Here is a 14853-nt window from a genome sequence, read left to right as displayed (position 1 = left end):
AATGTATTATTATGCATCAATCAGAATAAGAAATTTATTTATTTATTTTACATGGAATTAAACATTAGATCATGGCTAACAAAAAATTTGAGTTAACGTTATTTATACTTTTAAAGAGGTTTTAGTGTATAAAGGGGAAAGAAATTAAAAAAAAATCAATAATTAAAGTTTTCTAATAGTTTGTATACTTTATACAAATATTAAAAGTGAAGGTTTATTTTCTTGTGATGAATAAAAAATAACCTTTTAACTGACAATCAATCAGCCTTTAAGCCTTTCAACATTCCAAAGTTGGTATGCAATAATTAATTGTACTTAAGCTATAAGGGACCAAAACATATACACATTTATAAAATCACTAGAATATTTATTGAAGAAATAGTGAAAACAATAATTTCCCAAACTGTAAAAACCTGTAAAAATTGTAGTAAACCTGAAACGAAATTGTAGCCATCTAAATGAATTAATATACCTTTGATCTTCTTTCAGCCATAATTTTATATATTATTATATTTAGACTAATTAAGTACTAATTAAATACTCAGACAATAATTTTAACAATGAAATAAAAAAACATCAATAATTAAATAAAAATACACTCCACAGTATAAAATAACTGTAATTGTTACTACAGAAACTTACATATTTAACATTTTTTAATTATGAAGAAATTTGAAAAAATAAATTATAATTCTACATTTGTTTCCTACCATGACCGATCAGGAACTAGGTCACACATATTCCCTGTTCCCCCTACTTGCAGTCCAGCCACATATGGAAGTTTGGGATCGCTCTATTGTCCATAGACTGATACAATCTCTTCCGCCATCTATTAACAAACTATGCTTGTGTCTCCATCATAGTTCCTACATCTGAGCTTCAATATGCATTACAACCGAATTTTATTGAAGAATATGAGCAAATATTCATATTCTGTTAAGTATAATTTATCTTAATATCTGTCCATACATGACTTCAATGTAACGTTTTATTTCTTAAGATATGGAACATTATCATGCAACAAAGAAGAAACTGTACTCTTCCAAAAAACAAATATTGTGGTTATTCTTTTAAAATAAACTTGTGTTTTTTAATTTTACAATTCTATTTATGTTGTTTAATGTAGCCTAATACTGCTAAACATATTAAAAAAATTATTTAGTACTACATCATTAAATTCTTTTTTTGAGTACTGGTAACTTAATAAATTTATTTTTCACATATTCAATAATCCAAGGGGGTATGGGCTTCACATTAACTTAGATTAGCGAGAATATTGTAAATAAATTAGGGTGAGTAAATTATACCAACAAATGTGCCTAGCCAGTAACATCCTTATCCCTGGAATACTAACTAATCTCAATCTCTCTAACAATTAACACGTTTAACTAAACTGACACTTTTCTATTTTACTTCATTTTTTCTTATTATTTTCTTACTATCCGAGTCATCACTAAGCCAAAGTATCTATTTCTATATTACGCTTTTCTTTTTCATCTCACTTCAAGTCCTTACTTTTTTTGTTCAGCCTCCAGAACCACCATAAGGTATTACTTCAGAGGATAGATGAGGATGATATATATGTATGAAAGTAAATGAAGTGTAGTCTTGTACATTCTCAGGTCGACAATTACTGAGAAACCCAACTACCAAAGAACACCAGTATCCATGATCTAGTATTCAGATCTGTATAAAAGTAACTGTCTTTACTCGACTTGAACCTTAGAACTCTAACTTGGAAATCACTAAAGTCCTAGTTTTCATTACTGGCTACAAACCATACCAGACATAAAAAATGAATTTACTCTTGGGGAAATATACTGTACAAAGTCAGATAAATCTCTAGAAACTGCAGATTACACATTCTTGGATGTGAGAACCTTGAAAGGAAAAATTTCCAAATCTAGGGTTTACCTTTTTGAGAAGTGTTGGTATAATATCTGTCTTGATGGGGAAGGTTCTGGCATTCATCAGAAACTTTACAGGATAAAGTGTTAGCTTTTTGGGTAAGGATATACCTAAAAAGTAAATAATGAAAAATAGCAAAAAAGTAATTTACCTTAGGTTTTTCAGTTTTCTCAGCTTTTCCTTTAGAATAGAAACCAAGTTTTTCATCTATATACCTTATGATCAACTCAATAGCACCATCATCATCCTTTTTATTTTCTTCTAGCTTGAGTGGAGCTGCAGCAGCACCTTGACTACCTACAAAAATTACATCACTAATCATTTATTATATCAGAGAAAATATATTCTACTTCCTAATATAGATCTAAGATGGCAGTACTTTACAAATTAAAAAAATTATCTAAAAATCTTTCCTTAAAAATAAACTATACATAAAAACATAGCCAATCTGTTACCAAAAAAAGAGTACCAAAAAAAGAGTTACTAAAAAAAGATTCACAAACATCAAATACAACGTACTATTTTTTTATTATTTTTTTTATATAAAAAACAATTCATACACTGAATGTAAAAAGGTTTATAAAAAATAATCATTCCTTCAGCTTTGTAATTTGAGATAAAAAATTGATAACATTAAAATCAACAATGAAAAATACAATTTAATTATAAAATAAATGACGAACAATAAATGACGAACAATAAATATCAGAATAGAAAAATTCTGATTCCAAATGAAGACACTGAAAAGACTTCTTGCTACCAAGCCCCTTTTTAAGAGGAAACAATCTGCAAGTTGCCTATCGACTGGAAAACATGAGCAACTAATAAGGTTGCTATTAACTATGAAAAACTAATGAAATTTTGAGGAAAGACTATAAAAAAGATAAATAATAATTTTCAAACTGTACAATGCAAAAATAATACAAAAGGTACAAGAAATAGTTAGCAAACACATTCCAATTCTTTATCTGAATGTAATGCATGCATTATATTTCAACTAAATGGTGTACAGGTAGTCCCAACTGATGATAAAGTCATGAAAATGAAGTGGATCTAAAATTCATTTCAGAAAAATAATTATATAAGATAATGTTGAAAAAAATAAATATAAAATGACGTGTATATGAATCATAACTAACAAAAGAGGGAATGTTAATAATGGCTCTCTAAAAAATTAAAAGAAAAAACTAACTGAGACTAACTCACATAAATCTAATTGACTTGAATTTCAAAAAGTTTTTAATTTCAGCCTCATCATGGCCTAAAACAAAACCAATTCCATCTGAGAAAGGAACGTACAGCTAAACAGCAGTTATCCAAAGAATGTATGGAGCATCAACAGATGACCAGTCATGTATTAACTTAGAATTCTTTAAACACAGATAACAGCTTCTTCATGCTAATGTTTAGCATAACAGTTGATAAAATGTATCAAAACAAGAATCAAAAAATCCTAATGGTTAACTACCAAGCACATCAGAATACTTGTCATCTAAAAGTTGTTTTTCTATCTCTTAAGTAGGTTACACAACCTGTGAACAAATAACAAAAGCAGTGAAACAGTATTATTGCAAGAGACTAGTTCACAAGTCCCTATGTGCTATGGAGCAAGATGATATGATATATCAACTTCTGAAAATGTTCTCTATATGGGTTATCTCCATCAAAGAGATATATACCTACAGTCAATTCTGAGGTAAATAAGAACAGTTTCTTGAAACAGGTTTCAGTAAGTCACAAATGAATTGGGAGTGAAACCTGCTGATGAAGTTGAAGATATGATTTTTGCAAATTTTCCAAGATATGTATCTGTTGATAATTATATCACAAAGTGTGGAATTTGTACAGTGAAAAAAATCATATATAATGTCATATGATTATATGCTTATAGTCATATGATTATAGTGCTAATAGTCTATAAGCACTATGTATGAAGAAGTTGTGGTATTGAAATTACCAGTCATGGCATTAATGTATTTGCCAATGCAAGACATTTATTTAAACATTTACCATGTTTATTTATGTTTATTTTCTCACGTGTCTAGAATTTCTAATAAACTTAAAAAATTGAATCAAATTTAAATATGGAAATAAAAAATATAATCAAAAAATGATACAACTGTGGTTTTGTACTTATTAGCTTAACAAAACTATTTTTTAACATTTTTGCTGTAATATGTTAATAACTTCAATAATTATAATCTTTCTAAATTGTTATCTTAAAATAATATTATTTTTACTTTTCTAGCAATAATGAAAAAATATATTTTGGTCAAAAAAAAAACTATAATTTTTTTAAAAGTTTTGTGCCTTACATAGATATTAAAAAAAAAATAGATTTAAATAAATTTTAAATAACCTGCGAAAATTTTTTTTTTTATTTTGATGCCCATAAGTCCAAAAAATCTATCTTTGTCAGGCAGATGTTCATGCGTATGTATATTAACCTGTTTTGATTTTATAACTGGACCCCATTGACCGACTTTCTTCAAACTTGGTAGAGAAGTACTAACTTTAGAGGGAAAGAATTTATTAAATTTTCATAAAAATAGGAAATAGGGATGGAATGTTCTGGCCGAAATAGAATTTCAAATCTTTATTGGGCTACTCAAACAAAAGGAAAAGTAGAAGTTTTATTTTAACAAGATCACATTACAAAAAAATTTATTTAATGTTCACCCCTCCCCAAAAAATTACTACATATTTTTTTCTTTTTTTGGCTGTATCTTGCTCAAGAAAAGGAGTTAATGGGATTTTTTTGCATCTATAACATCAATAGTCTTTCAACCACTATAATTTTTTTCCCATTCCACAACATTGGTATGTGATAAAAACATTTTTTTTAGTTACAATTATTAGAAATTTAGGTAATTTTATTGAATTATTATTTAGTATTCAATCATTATAATTAAAATTTCAGAGCAGTAGTACGACTGTTTATGATTTTCTTCTGAAATAAATCTACCTAAAATAAATATAAAAGTGAAAGCTCAGAGTATGGTAAACTTGAATTGCACATGGACAAAAGGAATATAAATAATGTTAAAGCACGACAAAACTGGGAAAATCCTTAGATGAATTACAGCAAGTAGGTATCAGTAAATTTATTGCTGATCAATAAATTGATTAATATAACAAAAGTCATTCAATTGCTGTACTATTAGTTATTATTTATCAAAAAGAACAAGAAAGCAAAACAATAGTCCCAGTGCTCAACTTTCATTGAGCGTATACTTGTATATTCTTTGTCTATATTTGTCTCCACAGGTATAGAAATAACAAATTTTTTTTTGTATTTATTAAATTAACTATGATTCATAACAGTTGACTACTAAATTGTAATACTTTCCTGGCATTGATTATTTACTCTTATACAGTGAAAAAATAACAAAAAAAGTTACCCGACTTCTTTTTTGGGGTGGAAGGTGGTAATTTATTAATGAAAAATTTTTAAACTTTGATCGGCTCCTCTACCCCTAATACAAACCCCAAAAAATATTTTTTTGGGTCACTTGCACTACTACTATGTTTAGAGAGGCATAAAAAAATTTGGTTAAAAAAGATGCAATAAATAAAAAGATTTTTTTAATCTTTGGGAAGGGGAAATTTTGGGGCATTTTTTTAAGATGGTAAGATAATAATGCATGCACTAAGCTTAATATAAAGTGAGGTTATGTTTCAAAATTTTAGAAAAATTACCCCACAAAACCATCTATCCCAGCAGCTTTGCCAGTCAAGTTATGGAATTCATTGGTGGCTGATTTCAGGGTAATCTAGTACTATATTTTGGTGAATACATCCACTTAGAAGGCTCAAAAATTTTCAGAATCTTAAATCAAATTTAAATAAAAACACACCACACGAACATTATTCAATGTTTTCCAAACATAAAACTTTGTCCTCACAGATTCTGTATGAAAAATATTGCACAATGCTTTTAATTAATTCTCTAAGTACCAAAACAAATTTCTCATTATTTAACTTAAGTACTTCATTTGAGAAATACATATTTAAAGAATAGCCTATCTATGCAACTAATTCATCAATGTACATTCTCCAAAAAAAAGGGGTTAAAAAATATTTAGTACCATAAAGGATTACAATGTAAATTGGTATGATACTAGGTTACAAAAAGCAAGAGTTTAAGAATAGTACATAAAATTTAATAAACAGAAATCAAAAAGTGAAGTAAGACATAAGTCATGAATTAAGGATAAATAACTGCATAAAATCTGGCAATAATACATTCAAAAAGATAAATAAATGAAAACTACAAAATGTAATAAAAAATTAGAAACATTCAGGATTACACATGAGTTACAAAATGAATTTAATTAAAATATTATTATCTGGAACTATGTAGGAAAATCAGAAATAAATTTTTTTGAATTGAATGGATGAAATTTCATCAGTGCAAACATGCTGCAGGCTTTGTGCACTATTTTTCTTCTTCTTATCAGATTAATAACAATAATGATATGATGATTAAATGACATTCACTTTTCAATGGATGAGGTGATTTTAGTGATTATCAAACTTATCTAGTGGTCTTATATTCTTTATAGTCCCTTGCAGATTATTCTTCATCTAGCCCCTGAAACTAAAATCTTTCTAAAAAAATGTGAAATTCCAAGGATTAGGTCAATATTTTAATTCTGATATCAGTCATCATGTTTTAGACCAATTTCTATTGATATATACAGTTTTTAAATTCTCAACTGTGTTGTAAAGGTTTTTGAATTCTCATTATATAAACGAGTGTTATATATTAAACAAATAATATGTTTCTTTCAACATGGTGTTATGCCTAGATGTTTATCATTTCTAATTTGTTGTCTGTAAACTAGGTTGTTCCATCTAAGTGAACAGAGGTGTGTTGATGTTATATATTTATAATTTAAAAATGTTTTTGACTTATAAATGGTTTTACAAATAATTTAATACCTTCTTAATTCTTATTTAACTGATAGGAAATCATATCTAGTCTTCAATAATTAGAGATGACTTTACCAATACCTCTGGTGTGCCATAGGGCATGAATCTTATGTATTTCAAGTTCCAAAGTGCTTTTATTTACTGATGATGTGAAACTTTAAAGGCCAATAATTTGCTATGAGAAATGTGTTATCTTACAAAAAGACCTGAGTAAAATTAATGAATAATATATTAAATTAAAAAAAGTGTAAAAAATATGTTTAAAACACTACTATTAAATTTGATGTTTTTGTCAATTTTTCTATATGTGATGAATGGCCTAAAGAGTGGGGTGCAATGATTTGTAATTTGACATGAGTGCCACACTTGTCAGACCATTCATTCACGCATAAGAAAAAATTGGCAAAAACATCAAATTTTTCATTTGAAGGTATGACTTTCACATAATCTAAACACCATCAAAGCTTGTGGTCAAATCCATTCTGAAATTCTGTCCTAAAATATTATTTTTAGTGCATTTAATATAAGTGTGGTTTTTAAAAACTATTTTTTATTTTCTACTTTTTAGTCTTCGCAAGTTTATAGCTTTACAGCTGCGCCAGCACACAGGTTTGAGCGGATTTAGCGGCATATCTGATCGGTACATTTTACGGTGGGCGAGTGCAATCAAAACACAGGGCTAAACGATTTATTTTCCGGATAACCAAGATACGGTCGATCAAGAGTGTACCCGATGCGTTAAATAGTTAGCGCTCGACCTGCTGATACATAAGCCGTTTGAATCGTGAAAATCGGACGAGCGGTTGCTGAGTTATTACGGTGGCACCACATCGCAAACCCCCCTCTCCAATTTCCGAACGGTGCCCCGGTGAAAATATTATCATCCGATAATAATAATAATCATCATCCGATAATAATTTGCGAGGGGTCGAAAAAATTTTTCAGAGCGCTAGGATCGACCTTTTTTTTTTGAGATATTTACGATTTTCGTCCGTAAATTCGGATCCGGTTAAAAAGTACTAAATTTTCCCAAAACTTCGGTCGCTACTGTACAGAATTTCTAATAGCAACTGTTTACCCTAATATATATATATATATATATATCTCACTTGTTTTATAAACTAATAGCGTGTTATCATTTAGCTCCAGTCGGTTGTTATAGTAGGTAGAGACGGATGTTTTTGTAAAAATTATGTATATCAATCGTGTACGAACTTTAGAACTTACCAAAACAGGCTAGGTTGGTTTTCACTATGAAAATATGCATGTAAACATGGTTGCATAAGTTCAAAGGGCATTTTTTTCTCTTAGCAACTTAAGGCCATATTAGTGATTTGAAAATGTTGCTAAAATGTGTTATCAGGAGCAAACCTGTATGCAAAATTTCTGAGTGAATGGATAAGCGAGAAGTGCTTAAAAATTTGACTGAAAGGTTACATGTACCATGAATCTCACATACATAGTCCAAGAGCAAGTTAATACAAGAATGGTAAAAAAAAAAACAAACTAGCACAGAATATTTCTAAAATTAAACTTGATTTTTATGAAGTAGGGGAATTTTAATGTATAAAATTATAAAACAGATGGGCAAAAGCTCGTTACTGTTACTGGCATTAGGACCTTCTGATATAGTGGGTTTCTGTCTTAATTTTATTAGCCACTTATGTTTTGCATAAGCTTATTTAATAATATATATTCATTATTTACATATTTTATTTTGTACTTTTAGACAATGCCGTTGTACTAGTATAGTTATAATATCAGAATGGTAAAGTAATAAAACAATTATAATTTTTTTGAAAGTATATACTTTATAAAAAAAAAAAAAATCATGTTTACAATTTTTTTACTTATTAATTCTTTAATAATTTTTTACAAAAAAATTTATTTACTTTAAAAAAATGTTATATTACTCTTATACATTTATTTACATTACCGATTACAATATTCTTGAAGGCTAAAAATTCAATGAGAAGGATGGTGCTGCATACTTGAAATTAGATGAATATCTGGTTCAGTCAAACTTAATTTTAAATGCAAATTTGCATCAAGGTTCAGTTTATTATGAAATTTATATTTTACTATCACCAGAACAAAAAACCCGGTTTCACAAAGATACGTGTAGAAAATGGAATTAAAAACTTTTCTGGGTAGTGATGGATATTCATTTTTAACATTTAACCTAAATTCACATCTCTAATTTAGTAAATTTCATTTTCAAATGATTGACAGTGGCATTAGATACTGTTTAGCTGACGATTCATCATTCAAGTCTCCATATCATTCTGAGCAGATAACACTTCAGAGATTGTATGAGCTTTTTCAAACTTTTTGCTATTTTAGTAGGAAAAACTTTTCATATTTTAGTAGGAAAAAGGATCTTGAATCATTGCAAATTCTGATTCTGAAGTAGAACTTGATGTTACAGGGTATTTAACTGATGAAGTCTGTTATTGCTCTATTAAGCTACTTATCCATGTTGATTTATATTTTACGTCACCTAAACACAATTAATTCAAGCAAAGTACACAAATAAATATGTATATAAGAAAAAAAATTCCCTTTCAATACATATTACCAACACTAGCACTTCAATTTTATCAAATGAAAAAGTAATACAACAATATTTTCAAATCTTTTTTAATCTATTTTTGTACATTAACCAGCACACATTTTTTTTTTTAGATATATAGTTATTATATACAGGTATAAAGCTATTATTTTACATATATAGCAATTATATATTTTTATTAAGCATTATTTTTGTTGTGCGTGCTGTTATCAAAACTCTTTATTTCTTGTTATCGCAATAATTTTGTTCATTTATGGTTTATTTAGCTGTCATGTTTTCATCATTCAGTTTCCTTCTGAATATTCTAAATGAATTCAGTTTCATTCAGTAGGCTTCTGATAGTTATTGTTACACGATTCATTTATTGTCTGTGCAAGGAAATGACTTCAGCAGACTTCTGTGTTTAATAACTGAACATAGTCAATGCACTGAGGTAAACTGGAATGTGTACACAAGAGAAAAATGTGCTTTCATTGTACATCAGTTTCCAACAAGCTAAATAGGTGGTAATGGTGCAGTCATGGAGATTGATGAAAATCTGTTTAGATGATGCAAAAACAATGCAAACAGGGTTCTTCCACAAAAGTGAATTTTTGGGGAGTTTTCCAAGAGCTAAACCAAATGTTCATTGTTGAAGTTCCTAATCGTTCTACAAAAACACTACTGGGAATTATCAAAGAAAAAGTTGAAGTGGGATACTGTTGGCGTGGTTATCAGCATGATGAACTGGAGGCTGCTGGTTATATACACCTACAACTTAACCATTGTTATAATTTCATCAACCCAACCCAGAGATGGGATCACATACTCAGCATATGAAAAGAATGTAGGGATCAGTTAAGTGGAGGGACAAAAAACATCAAGTACCGCTCAAATCCTACCTGGCTGAATTTATGTTTTTAGCAAACATTTCTGAAAAATGCACTGATTATAGAAATACTGAAAGGATATCTCTTTTCTGGTCTTTGTATGAATGAGACAGTATGAAATGATTATTTCCCCAATAAAAACTATTGTTATTTAACAACTGCTAAATCATTTTCTCATTCAAGAAAACTCAATCCCTTAAAAAAGTGAACATTTTGGCTTACAACTTTTTTTTAATAAAATGTGATGTTTAAGTATTTATTTTATGTGTTACATGGGAATTAACTGTAATATATGCATCTTTATGTCACATTCAATTTTGTTCTGTAAGAACAGGTTCAGACTTGTTTACCTTGTCTAAGTTTTGTAAAAGTTTACTCTAACATTTTATTCACAACACATCAAAATGAAATTCAAATGCTGTAGACTGCAAGTTTCCAAAATAAATATACATTTAAGTTGTATGTAGGAAATTGATTATCGTGAAAAAAACACTAAAGATGAAATAAATTTAAATGATTGAAATATTTAAAATTGGAAAGTTTAACGAATAGACAGCTTAGAATCACAAAACAATATATGAAAACCAATTTAATAATTTATAGCAAGATATTCATGCACTCAGATAAAAAATTCAGTATTAAAATTAATTAATCCTTTCAAGAGAATTATCATAGAAACTGTCAATATCAAGAGTTCGAAAAGTTGGATCGGTAATTAAATAAAAAAAAGCAACAAACCAATTTATTTACATAAGAGGTATAGAAATAGAAATGTTTAAAAATAAACAATGCCTACAACAGTGTTCAATATAAAAATGCTTATCAAATGAGTTAGCAAATAATCAACAGTAACCAGAATATTGATCAATTCTTTGCTTATGATAAAATATAATTAATTACCTTCATCGCTTGAAGATGCCATGCTTAACTGATCTTTTTTTTTATCAGTGCAAGTTATAATTTAAACTAACAAGCTATAAAAATATTCAATACAACAATATCACATTTATACAACCAAACAAAAGCCTATAACCACGAAATTCAAGAGTACTGCAGCAAGTTAGTTCAACAGATGTTGAAACGGCTGAACTTAAAAAAAATCAAATAGTAGGACTAAAACGATTAAAATTTAAAAACAAAATAATTACTGAAATAATACAAATAATTACAATGTAATTAATATTATATAATTACGAAATAATTTTGCATAAAAAAACGAATGCTCGTATAAGAGTATGAATTTTAGTATTCTCATTTATTTATTTAACAATATAAATAATAAAAAAAAAACAAATTAAATCAATTCAATTAGTAATATTTATTCAAACGATTATTAATTACAATAAATTTTAGATATTCAGGGTTTAGGCAAAACTCGAAAATTATTTTAATTTTTTTTGCGAACATAATGGAAAATTAACATAGTTCACTCAACATTAAATGGCAACGTTGTGAATTCGATTTTCATTGCATATTGTTTATAATTTTTTCTTTTTTAATCCTTTTTTAAACATTACGAGGATGACCGGTAATCGCCTAAAAAGACGTTGCCTCGGTGGATAGTGCTTATAACTTGAACGTTTAATTCTCACTGCGACGTTAAATAAAGGTTGCTGTACATACACCAAGCTTAACAAGTACGCGTGGTCAATTTTTTTGTACAAGCATGCACAGTTTCCCATTCGTTACCATACGATATACAAATGGTATAGACGGGTGCAAATGGTATACACGGTACCATACGGTGTACGTATGCTTGGTCGCAAGCAAGCTTGCTTGCGTCAGTTTGCACTGATAATATATCGAGCTCAGAGGACGATGCGCTCGCTTTTGTCCTTGCGTACAAGAGAAAAACGTAACAGAAGAAACGTTACGTATGATGTAAAAACTGGTTAATTAAAAAAAAAACTTACTTCCACATTACCTTACCGACTAAATTAAAAATATATCCGCATGATTTGCATAGCTGTCTCAGAATAGATGCAGAAACTTAATTCAACCTTTTGTCTCTCGTAACAAATCTGATAAAAAAGGAGGGTACGAACGCGACAAAAGCTATCACTCCACGAAAAATTAACACTAACATTGAGATTTCTCCCAGCCTGAAGGAGTTATGAAGATCTCAAATACTCAACCATAATTTCACCACATGCACTAAGTCACATAGTTCCTGAAACCTGCCATGCTATTTATGAGATGCTGAAAAAATTATATGAAGGTAAATGAAGCTTTAAATTATTATTTATTTACACATTTTGTTTAAAAATTACACAGGATCACTTAATTGTGAAACATACAAAGGCAGAATGGAATTATCACTATTGACAGTTGCTGAAGAAAGAGATTGATTATATGAATGAAGAGTGGTTGGGGGAGGTGGTGTCTGAGGAAATTGGGGATAATTATTAGTAAAATGCTGAGATGTAGGAAAAACTGTAGAAGCTGTACTGAGTATTATTTGATTTGTCTCTCTTCTTTAGAGCCACATTTTTAACAAAAACATTGCATCCATCTTCTTTTTACTTGAGTTTTCATTTGTTTGTTTTAAAATCATTTTCAATTGTTTCTAGCAAAGAATCACATTTATTGTTATTTCATTTAGAGGGTTTGGTAGGAGGTTTTTTTTAGAGTTGACCAAGTAAGCATTTCTTCAGATGAAGTGACTATATTATGTACTGTTGACTGAGTTGGCTCTTATTCTCAAACAGATTCCTTTACATCTTTGATTGATTGTTTACTGTTTTCTTCCTGAAAATAATAGAATTTTGTTAGAGGACCTGTGCTGCTCCACAACATTCGTTCACATAACTTTATAACAGAACTTGATAAAAATTTGCTACTTGAATTGGACTGGTATTTTCAGAAAGAAAGGTCTTAAAAAACTAAATAAAATGGAATAATATTCAGCTCTCTAGGTTTTAATTTTTGAGCTAGAGCTGTTTGAAGATTTGAATATGGTCTTACCCGCCATTGCAGATGCAAATTACACATATATTTTGTTTGACTTCAAGACAAATGGTAGAGTATCAGATGGAGGTGTTCTTCAGAATACAGCATTTTGTAGAAGATTACAGGGCAATTCATTAAACATTCTGAAAGGAGAAGTAATTACAAATAGTTTGTGAAAACTGTCATCTGTCTTTGTCACAGATGATGTATAGTATGTTTGGTATGAATTAAGAGATTTGTATAGACTTTTTACAATATAATATTTGTATGATATCAGTATGATATTTGTATCATATCTTTATGAACTATTTCCTCATTATTTGACACTCTTCCACCTCACCACTCTATGCGTAAACTGTAGCAGGCATCTATTCTTTTGAAAGTAGATAATTTTAATTACAATGTACTTTGCAATGAAGATACTATAGAAACAAAACAGTACTGAAAAAAAGAGTAGTATAATAAAAACAACTTTCTTAAACATTTTGTGACTGATTTATAAAACTTCTTTTTTGTCCTGTGTTCATAAAACGGTTTTAGTAGAGCATATGATATTTTGGTTAGTAGATACATGCAGTTGAAAGTTACAAAAATGAAAAGTAAAAGAAGTACTGCTGATTCCAGAGACTATCCACAACATGAAGAAAGAAGACGGTATTAAAAATACAATCAGAACTGAAACTTTCTTACCAGGCTGCGCATCAGAATGCAGAAAGATCAAAACTTTATGAGTATTGTTCAGCTGAACTTGTTTTTTTGCACAGCAGCCACTAGTAAGTCGCCTGGCAAGATTGCACTTCCTGTGAGAAGATAAGGGCTGCTGTTCGATTCCTTACTGAACAAACAACATGTGATTAAAGAGGTATTATCTGCTACATCAAGAAAAAATAAGTCAAATTATCTACTGGTGAAGGAAATTCATTATTCCTACATCAAAATCATCAATTTCTGAGTTAAAAAAATTGCATTTTAAAACCTCCTCTAAGGGATCTATTTCACTTGTTACAAGTCAAATATAATCACTGAAGGCATAAAGCCTTCATTGTTGTGATAACAATTATCACCTCCAAGGCCTCTTAAGATGTGAATACTTACTTTTTTTTGTCTGCAGTCATTTGACTGGTTTGATGCAGCTCTCCAAGATTCCCCATCTAGTGCTAGTCGTTTCATTTCGGTGTACCCCGTACATCCTACATCCCTAACAATTTGTTTTACATATTCCAAACACTGCCTGCCTGCACAATTTTTTCCTTTTACCCGTCCCTCTAATATTAAAGCAACTATTTCAGAATACCTTAATATGTGGCCTATAAAAGTCTGTCTCTTCTTTTAACTATATTTTTTCAAATGCTTCTTTCTTCATCGATTTGCCGCAACACCTCTTCATTTGTCACTTTATCCACCCATCTGATTTTTAACATAATCCTATAGCACCACATTTCAAAAGTTTCTAATCTTTTCTTCTCAGGTACTCCGATAGTCCAAGTTTCACTTCCATATAAAGCGACGCTTCATACATATACTTTCAAAAATCTTTTCCTGACATTTAAATTAATTTTTCATGTAAACAATTATATTTCTGACTGAAAGCTCATTTTGCCTGTGTTATTCAGCATTTTT

At 29.2% G+C, this 14853-nt stretch overlaps 1 protein-coding gene across 1 annotated transcript in view; it reads right to left on the bottom strand.

Annotated features, from left to right (window-relative positions):
• Positions 1-11364, bottom strand: part of Sirt2 (Sirtuin 2) — a 30895-nt gene extending 19531 nt beyond the window's left edge. The window contains exons 1-2 of the mRNA XM_075367308.1: positions 11185-11364; positions 2060-2205 (exon numbers count right to left, since the gene is read on the bottom strand). Coding sequence (XP_075223423.1) covers positions 2060-2205; positions 11185-11206 — 168 coding nt within the window. The 5' untranslated portion in view covers positions 11207-11364. The remainder of the gene's footprint in view (positions 1-2059; positions 2206-11184) is intronic.
• Positions 11365-14853: the final 3489 nt, after the last annotated feature.

The sequence above is a fragment of the Lycorma delicatula genome, chromosome 5, assembly GCF_047948215.1.
Source record: "Lycorma delicatula isolate Av1 chromosome 5, ASM4794821v1, whole genome shotgun sequence".
Classification (NCBI taxonomy): Eukaryota; Metazoa; Arthropoda; class Insecta; order Hemiptera; family Fulgoridae; genus Lycorma; species Lycorma delicatula.
Note: the sequence above shows the minus strand (reverse complement) of the source record. Positions and strands in the feature narration are given on the sequence as shown.